We start from the raw sequence: 9630 nt of genomic DNA, 5'->3' as shown, positions 1-9630 counted from the left end.
GTCGCCATTGATGGTTACGTTCTCACCGGCATCATTTTTAAAGAAACCGTTGTCTTTTATGGATTAAAATGAGAGCTCTTGAATCTTTTCAGGTTGCTCTTTTCAGGTTGCACTTCGTCCCAAATTCGGTAATTGTGCTCTTTTACATATTCATTGAGCCAGAAATATACACCATTGCTGAACATAATTTGGCTCGAAAACGTCGGATCATCTTGGAACGTTTCAAGAGCTCATAAAGCGAAGTGATATCGCTTATGAAGAGATGTTGAGTTGCAGATCTCGACGTAAAATGTACCAAGTTTTTCCATACGCCAGCCCGAGTTGCTGCGAACGGCGCCAAATCGACTATCCACGGTCTTCGTCTACACTCTCAGCTACAGCTTGTATATTTTCTTCACTGCGTATTGGACTTGGTCTATTCGGTCGAATATTATCTATGGAAATGAAATTTTGGTAAGGTTTCAAATCAGATTGCAATATAATCTCTATTTCATGGGCCATAAAATTTCAATATTTTATTACTTATTTCTTTCACAGAAAATTTTAAACAACAAAAAAGAAAAATAAATAAAATAAAATCAATACAAAATTGAAATCATATTAAATATGCAATTTTAAAACATATGTGACAATGGATTGTGCAATTTGACAGCGCTCCAAATATTTATACCCGCTACTGTATAGCAATATGCACTAGAAGTGACAGCTGATTAAGCGAAAAGGTTAGCAACGTTGGAAGGTAGATTATACAAATGCAAGTTCAAAATAATAATTAAGCTGAGTGGGTAGAAATACGGGAATGATTTTGGAGGTAGAAAAGGAATGATACAATTAAATTTTTTTTTTTTTTTTAAAGGGTGAGTAGAAGTAAATGTAAGCAGGTTTTGTAGCGGCGTAGAGAGAAAGAGCGGATAATGAGCAATTGTTGAGTAAAACAAAAGTGTTTATTAAATAAAATTAAAAGAATTAATCATATATCCGTAAAGGTAGACAATCTTAATAAGTTCTATGACATATTTTTTGTAGTTGTAAAATGCATTATTCAAGACATGTAAGTGCATTAATTATATGTTGAATGCGACACATAAGGAAGACTTGAACAAGTGTGTAACCGAACATTACAAAGTGGCGCAAATTGTGACAATGTAAGGTGCGTGCAATGCGATCGAGATGCATTTCTAGAAGAAAGACGATCTTGAGTATTATGAGTTCTTCAGTGAAATTATAGGTCGATGGCATTACTTTTTTGTAGTACATAACAAGTTGTCTTATAAGAAAGACTGAGTATATATTTAATTTCACTAAGCTATATACTGGATTATCAGAGTTTGTTATTGTAAAAAGATCAACATAAAGCGAATTCAGAATGCTCTTTATGTAGGGTATAAAGGAAAGTAGTGATCGATTTAGTCTCTCTCTACACCAAACATTTGACTCGGATAATTAGATTAATACAAATCTTTATTACAGCCTAAAAAAAAGACTCTGGCGCCAATACAAATACACTAGCGTCTAATGAAATTTTCCATACATTTGTTATAAGCTTCGGCGGGGATGATCTTCATTGATTTCAACGAATTATGGGTTTTTTTGATTTTGACAAATTTTTGGAGCGCCATTTGCTAGATCGATGAACTGTTTCGACGCCATATTCATAATCTTGAAGTTACAAAAAGGTTGTACCCATCTAGAAAACAAGTTATGATCGATTCGCTTTGGGTGCACGGGCTTATGGACCAGTCCGGTTCAAATTTGATCACATGTCGGAGAGGCAAGAAACATTATATTCGAAATATAGATGTTACGAAAATATTAGACAAAAAAAAAAAAATATAGACATATTAACTGGAAAGTTCTTACGGGCTAGTCACTAAAGTGGTTAACAGGAAAAAACTGACCAAGAAGAAAGCGTAGTCTTTTATTCGGGTACAGAGTAAAGATCGATTTCGTTTCGATCTCACGGCAGTCGGGTCTAAGTAAGCATTAAATCAGAAACAAGAGTTGCTCGAGATCGAAGGTATTTTAAAGACACAATGTACATCATTTTATTCATGAATATTTGGGTATGAGAAAGATATGTGATATAAGGTGGGTTCCGCGCGAGCTCACTTTTGACTAAAAACAAGGATCAGTTGATGACTTGGAGCCGTGTTTGGAGATGTTGAAACGAAATAAATCCGAGTTTATGCGTTGATATGTGACAATGGATGAAAGATGGCTTCCACGGCGGCAGCCAACCGGGTAGACTGCACTCGATGTACCCGCTCCAAAGCGTGGAAAAACGCAACAGTCGGCTCGTCAGGTTATGTTATTTGTATGTTGGGATGCGCATGGAATAATTTTTATTGTCTTCCTAGCAGCGACTATTAAATAGCATTATTAGACCGTTTAATGAACGAAATAGCCGAAAAGCGGCTGCATTTGAAGAAAACGAAATGGCTATATCACTAAGCCAATGTCACAAATCAGTGAAAACAATGACAAAAATCTATGAATTTGGCTTCGAATTACTTCCGTGAATATGAATCCTCTGTAGAATCAGTATGACAGTATATTTGCATGAAGAGGCGATCGCTGCAAATGAGGCCTATTTTGGAGCAAAAAACAAATGTATGTATATATCAAAATGGTATCGAAAATTTGTAGGGTCGCTATTATCAGTGAATCAACCATAAAAAATTGTTGAATAAAGGAGAAACGAATTTTGCCAATAAAATGTGTTTTTCTGTGATAGGCCCGACACCTTTAAGCTCACCTGACTCGGCTATAATCGCGTAAGCGGTGTCTACACCAATTAAGAAGATTAAGTTATAGATGTAGTCCAAGACTAAAATACTCTCTTTCCTTAACAGGTTGTGTGGGTATAAAAATATGTACAATTATTCAAGTATTTAGTAACAAATTTCTTAATTACTGTACTCCTTTACCTTTTGAACTCATTACTCTTAATACATATCCGTAGAATACGTTACATAAATAATTACATAGCATTTACAGATATTCAAAACCTATTATATATGTATATGCAACTTAGTATGTGCTCGGATACAACTCGCTGAAGGCGCATTTTTATTGCGGTGACGTGGGTGCGTGATAAGATTCATCGCTTCTAGTATTTGCTATATACGATTTCATATTGACAGTTTAGTAGATTAAGCGACGCTTGAAAGTCAGGCCTGCACGCGTGTTTAGCAAGTGTTTGAGCAATTATCAAGCAAATTATTTTTATTCGTTTTGCTTTTTTATTTTTGTTTGAATGCCGTTAGTAATAAAAAAATATTGATCGTCATGTGTCCAAACTTGTTCGAAATGCGCTTGGAGAAAATGTGTGTGTTATTTATTGTTGTGCTAAGTGCGCTTGTGTCAACAATTGAGTGTAATTTAACGGTAAATTTAGAAATGAGTGAATTTGCTACTATATAAGCTTAGTTGCTTAGTATCCAATTTAATTGCATAAAATTATATTGTAGTGAATTCAACATTAGAATGTGCATAAGATACTCCATAACTGATAAGGACGTTCGCGCGATGCGGTAAGCTTTAGTTCTCGCAATTTCCGTGTGCTTTGAAACATCTCTTCAGTTTCTATTTTGTTTCGTTTTCGCACTAATAATAACGTACTTGCGTGCGTGCTTTCCTTGACTTTGCTGATATCATCCTAGTATGAAAGAAGGTGTAAACAAAACTACGTGACTGAGTACCCGGGTGATTAGAAAGAAGAAGAAAAATAAACTGAAAAAATATCAAAAATTGGCTTAATTAATAATTTATAATTATAAACTCTATCTAAATATGAGTAAGTGAGCAATCTTCGTAAACCGTAACCTTAAGTTAAAAGTGATCTAGAAAATGCAAACAAAATAAAATGCAAGCGTTCACCTTTGAAATTATCATTAATTACGAGCAGATTATATCAGTTTGGTAATAACCAAACTTAGTTGCATTAAGTAATCTCCATTTCGTCTGATATGATATAGCTTTATTGCCTAACCGGTAGAAAACAATATAGACTTTCAGTCTGGCTGGTCCTTTTAAACCACGCGCGAAAAAACAAATCCCTAAAAATGTTTGCTTTCAATGGTAAAACCACTTTGGGTAAAAGTTTAAACTTCATATGTCAATTCGAGTGTGCTCGGCAGCTGTTTGCTTGCGATGCCAAAGGTTTGTCGTGGTCAACCGACTATTGAGGCGTTCCCCGAAGTGGATTTTTTTGTTTCGAAAACAAATTACTGCTATGAGCAAAAAGTTGTAAGACTTTTTTCATAATTTAAAAATTCTTAACTTATTCTTCAAAATCTACGTCAACCCTCTTGAAATAATCCCCCTTGGCCACTTCTGTCAACATTTTTTCCAATCCACGAAACAGTTGTCAAAGCTAATTTCCGGAATAGCTTTCAATACGGGTAGCGATTTACCTTTAATGTCTTCAATTAACTCAAAACGGCTTCCCCCTGAGCTGCATAGCCAGAAGTCACACGGAGTTAAATCAAGCTAATACTTTGACTTTAGCTCGATATTTGTTGAAAATATGGTGAAAAACTCACAAAAAATCAATGCAGTACGCTACGGTGCATTATCGTGGTGTAAAAACCAAGACTTGCCGGTCAATAATTCTAGACTCTCTTTACGAATAGCTTCGCGTAAATGACACTTAATACTTGTTTTCAATTTGGCCATTCGGAAGGAATTCGAAGTGCACCACACCTCGATAATGAAAGAAAACTGTTAAAATAAGCTTGATTTTTAACCTGCTTTGACGTGGTTTTTTGACTCCGGTTCATCTTTGCCATATTTTTCGGTCGATCGTCTGTATTCGGGCTGTAAGCATAGATCCAAGACTGATCGCCAGTAATAATACGTTTCATCAAATGCTCATTCTGGCCCAAAAGAGGTATAGGTAAATTTCATCTAATTTTATTGGCTTATGTCAAAGTATTATATTAGATGTAGAATTCCATTATTTTTGCAATAATTAGAAAGTGTTATTAAGCTTAGTTAGATCGATCTGATTTTGGTCAAATATTTATTATTTTGGTCGACATTACAGAATTCCACTCACAGAAACTGTGTCCCTAGTGGCAAACAATTTGCACAGCTGGTATATATAAGCTTCTCTTGAGGCGAATTTTCAACCAATTAAGTATTCAGTTGGACTTTTCGTTGAATGCATAAGAACTTTCTAACCAAGCTCCGGAGCCACTGGCAATTCACTATCGAGGCGTGTGGCCTGGCCAAAGCTACGTTTGATATAAACCTGCGATTGTCAAAATTTCTCACAAAATTGTAATTTTCAGCTGACAGAAAATAACTCTTTGATATTGCCTCGCTAACTTCTGTTAGTATTTCTTTTCTTTATACTTACTTATTTCGCTTTTTGTGAGAGCAACTTGCATTTTCGTTCCTCCTGATAGCTAGCAGCAGTTATGAAACAAACCTTTTGTTAAGAACGAAGCTGCAATCCGGCTGTTCTGCATCACTTGCAGGCTTAGACGCGTAAAATGTTAATTAAGTGCAGTTGATAAGCCTAGCATATCCGCTGTGTAAAATATGTATGGTTATTTGTACATATATTTCAGTATGAAGATGATCTGGTTTTTGCAGACACTTTCAGTTCTGCATCATGTAACTTGACTTCGAAGGGTGAAAATAAAGGGTGATAATAAAATAACTTTTCATTTATGAAAGCTCAGCGATTTTTTAAAAAGAATTGGACGAAATTTTAACTTCATTATGATAACAGTTTGTCAAGACCTTTATGGCTTCTACTGAGCTAATATTTGTGTTTTCATACATAATTTATTTTTGTGGATTTTTCTTATTTATACTAATGATCTTATTTAGAACTTAGTCCAGCCAAGCTCTTAGGTTCTTCTAGGTTAATTGCCTCGATACTTTTCGCTTAATTTTTCATTAAAAAATAAAACAATCATTGTGAAAACATTACAAATTTTCACTAAGATCACTGCGTTTTAGAGTTAACTCTCGATGGTTTCTCTTTTCTCTGCCACTCATAGCTCAGTGATATGTTTGGTCGGTACGGAGCCGTCGGATAAGAGGTAAATTTTTCAGTTTCTCTTGAATAGTTTTTGTTAGGCCGGTCTATTATGCACTCTATGCGTCATATATCTAGACTTTAGTAATTATTATTAATATCGCAGAAAGGGTATGTCTAAATTAATAGATTAGCTATCTGGTTTAGTTGAAAGTAAATATTACAACTTTCTTTCCAAAACATTGAAATACTTAATTAAATATTAAATTCTTCAAAATTTCTTCCACAGCCCCGCAATATAGCGCTGCACAACTATCCACTGGAAGAACACACAGTGCAAACCAGCGATGGCTACCTTCTCAGTACCTACCGCATACCAGCACTAATCGCCAAAAGGAACGGAGTCGTACTACTACAGCACGGTTTCACACTCTCCTCCGATGTTTGGCTGCTGCGCGGTCCTAAAGAAGATCTGCCTTACCTCCTTGCTGACGCTGGTTACGACGTCTGGCTGGGCAACCATCGCGGTAATGAATATGGACTGAAACACAGTAACTTGCATCCAACTGCGGATAGAAAACACTTTTGGAATTTCACCTGGCACGAGATGGGCTTCTACGATCTGCCGAATATAGTCGATTATATACTTGAGGAAACCGGTGAAAAGTCCTTGCACTATGTGGGTTATTCACAGGGCGGCTTGGTAGCGTTAGTGCTGCTGATGACACGACCCGAATATGCCGAAAAGTTTAAGTCATTGCAATTCACAGCGCCCACTGTATACATGCGGAATCTCAATGTGCCGGTGCCTGCTTCTTGGATCGGTAAGCTGCTCAACTATTTGTCATATTTCTTGGATTGGTGGGGTTATGGTGAAACCCTGCAGTTTGCGCGTTGGAATTTGCATAAACGGATGTGTAAAGCGATGTGTGCCGATGGCGCCTGGCTTAGACCTTTTTTTAAGAAAATATTTAGTATGATCGGTGGACCGGTGGCTGCGAACGAAGATTATGAGGTGAGCGCAATTGCGTACATTTCTGTTTGTATACGAAACATTTTACAATTCCTCAACTTTCAGCACATTTTAACGGAAATTTGTGGTAGTGTTCCGGTGGGCGCCTCTAGCAAGCAACTCCTTCACTACATGCAGCTATATGCCACTGGCGGTTTCACGCACTTCGACTATGGTAGTGCTGATCGCAATTTACGTCAATACGGTCAAGTGCTGGCCCCCAGCTACAATGTGAGCTCCATTAAAAATTGCATATCGATATATTACAGTGAAACCGATAAAATGTGCGGACCGGAAGATGTGCGTCAGCTGGGTAGAGATCTGCAATGTGCAGAGTTGCATCGTTTGCCTTATGCCGCATGGAATCATGGCGACTTTGTTTGGTCGCGCCATGCTCGGCATGCTCTACACGAACCCATAATAGCGAAAATGGACGCATGGCGGGATGGCATGGCATTTGCATACTGAGACGTAAAACTCAGAAAGTTTAGGGGTTGTTTGTATTTTGTAAATATTATTATAATTTCTCTTGTTGAGAAACTGGCTGATCTAAGTTTTAATATTTTATTTGTTCCCAAACTTATTGTGTAAAAAAGTTTTCAGAATTTAATATAATTTTTCTAACACTTTTTATATTTTACCGAGCCTGTTTTAACTGACAAGCGAACAAGTGAAAGATTTTAAGAAAGTTTTTCATTTCAAGGGCACACTCGTGATGGCTTCTATTGCTTGATAAACTTGCAATAATTACCAAACCAACCAATCAAGTGTGTTAATGAATTGCCTTAAGCTTTGTCGAATCGTTCGTCGACCAGATTAGTTACAGTGTTCATCCTGCAGCATCGCATTGACACCCAGAAGGCTGTGAACATTATCTATTCTAATTGGAAAAGTTTAAAGCCGATTAAAGGTTCGTCCGCCTCAGTCGATACCAAACACTCAGCATCACAACTATCACAAATTTGTTGAGACAGCTAATAATAATTCCGACCAATTTGCCTGTCGACCGGAATGTTTCAACCGCAGCCTAGCGAAATCGTCTACATGTCGCCATCTTCCATATAACATTGAGAATTTTTATCTTCATCGCATTATTAGCTATCGAACAGTTCCCAGCACTTTCGCTATGGCCAGTGACCCAAACAATGCTAATACCAAAGAAGGTTGATGCTTTGCATTGAGGCTTTGCTATCAGAAGGAATCTAAACAGCTAAACATACTTCGGAGCAATTCATCTACCGCTACCTTGCACGGAAGTTTGATTTACCTACCTACCTCTATATAGTATCTAGTGAATAAAAATTCGGGAAAATTTATTCTACTTCAACTATAACGAGAACATATTTCCTATATCGGATACTTTACCTTAACACATTTGTGTAAGTTTGGCGCTCCATTCTCTGTCTGTTGCAGCGATTAAGATAATCAGGAACTTTTCGAGGTCTTCAACCGGCAGGACAACTGCACCAGAACCGAAAATTTTAAGACACAGATAAGTTAGTCAGTTACTATAGACAACAGTGGACCTTAGGATAGCATATTTTGTAGTAAATTTATTTAGGGATTAAAGCCAAATACTTAATAATATGTCAGGGATGAATTATATACAGAGAAGGCATCAGATATTGGAAGAAGGCGTGGTTGTGAACCGATTTCACCCATATTTCGTACATGTCATCAGGGTTCTAAGAAATATTATATACCGAATTTCATTGAAATCGGTCGAGTAGTTCCTGAGATATGGTTTTTGGTCCATAAGTGGGCGACGCCACGCCCATTTTCAATTAAAAAAAAACCCGGGTGCAGCTTCCTTCTGCCGTTTCTTCCGTAAAATTTCGTGTTTCTGTTTGTTCGTCGGTTAACAATAGCTATAGTAGTTCTCGGGATATGTACAAAATACTTAGTAGGGGCCACGCCCACTTTTCCAAAAAAGTTACGTCCAAATATGCCCCTCTCTAATGCGATCCTTTGTGGCAAATTTCACTTTAATATCTTTATTTATGGCTTAGTTATGACACTTTATAGGTTTTCGGTTTTCGCCATTTTGTAGGCGGGGCAGTGGGTCGATTTTGACCATCTTTGAGCTTAACCTTCTTATGAAGCCAAGAAATACGTGTACCAAGTTTCATCATSATATCTCAATTTTTACTCAAGTTACAGCTTGCACGGACGGACGGAAGGACAGACAGACATTCGGATTTCAACTCTACTCGTCATCCTGATCACTTTGGTATATATAACCCTATATCTGACTCTTTTAGTTTAGTATAAAAACTCAATATTTTGTTAACAGTTTTCTTTGATGATAACGGTGTGGTGTTCTCCGAATTCCTTCCGATCGGCTAAACTCTCAACAGGAAATATTATTTGAGTGTTAAGCGTCGATAACGCTTGGATTGGAAAAAACGTTAAGTTTGTGGGGCAAGGGGTATACCTTTGAGAGGCTTCGGTAATATTTTGTCCCGTATTGAAATAAGTGGGGTTTCGTCGTTTTTTTATCAGTCATTACAACCTTAAAAAGTCACTGTTAGGTAAGATCTATAGGCAGAGAGAATCATCGTTCCATATTTCTTCTAAAAAAAAAAGGCAACCATAATTTTACAGTCAGTGGGGATGGCATTATAGC

The 9630-nt window shown here is 37.0% G+C and overlaps 1 protein-coding gene across 3 annotated transcripts; it reads left to right on the top strand.

Annotated features, from left to right (window-relative positions):
• Window positions 1-782: 782 nt before the first annotated feature.
• On the top strand, window positions 783-7573 carry LOC108974549 (lipase 3-like). Of its 3 annotated transcripts, none has more exons than XM_018942461.1 (3): window positions 783-811; window positions 6282-7007; window positions 7071-7573. In XM_018942461.1, exons 1-3 carry the CDS (start codon window positions 800-802, stop codon window positions 7470-7472), a joined length of 1140 nt encoding a protein of 379 aa, XP_018798006.1. In that variant the 5' UTR covers window positions 783-799; the 3' UTR covers window positions 7473-7573. The 3 variants fall into 3 exon arrangements, with proteins under 3 accessions (XP_018798006.1, XP_018797999.1, XP_018797998.1); XM_018942454.1 differs by lacking the exon at window positions 783-811 and adding an exon at window positions 1471-2610; XM_018942453.1 differs by lacking the exon at window positions 783-811 and adding an exon at window positions 3058-3387.
• Window positions 7574-9630: the final 2057 nt, after the last annotated feature.

The sequence above is a fragment of the Bactrocera latifrons genome, unplaced genomic scaffold, assembly GCF_001853355.1.
Source record: "Bactrocera latifrons isolate USDA-ARS-PBARC rearing strain unplaced genomic scaffold, ASM185335v1 scaffold_112, whole genome shotgun sequence".
NCBI classification, from domain to species: Eukaryota; Metazoa; Arthropoda; class Insecta; order Diptera; family Tephritidae; genus Bactrocera; species Bactrocera latifrons.
The sequence above is the reverse complement of the archived record's forward strand: the minus strand, read 5'-3'. Positions and strand labels throughout refer to the sequence as shown.

What these genes read in the sequence shown, in the direction of transcription:
- LOC108974549 (XM_018942453.1), top strand. Translation starts at nt 3,289, where the DNA reads ATGTGTCCAAACTTGTTCGAAATGCGCTTGGAGAAAATGTGTGTGTTA. An exon ending in CAATTGAGTGTAATTTAACG is followed by an intron (nt 3,388 to 6,281) that starts GTAAATTTAGAA and finishes TTTCTTCCACAG; the next exon opens with CCCCGCAATATAGCGCTGCA. An exon ending in CTGCGAACGAAGATTATGAG is followed by an intron (nt 7,008 to 7,070) that starts GTGAGCGCAATT and finishes CTCAACTTTCAG; the next exon opens with CACATTTTAACGGAAATTTG.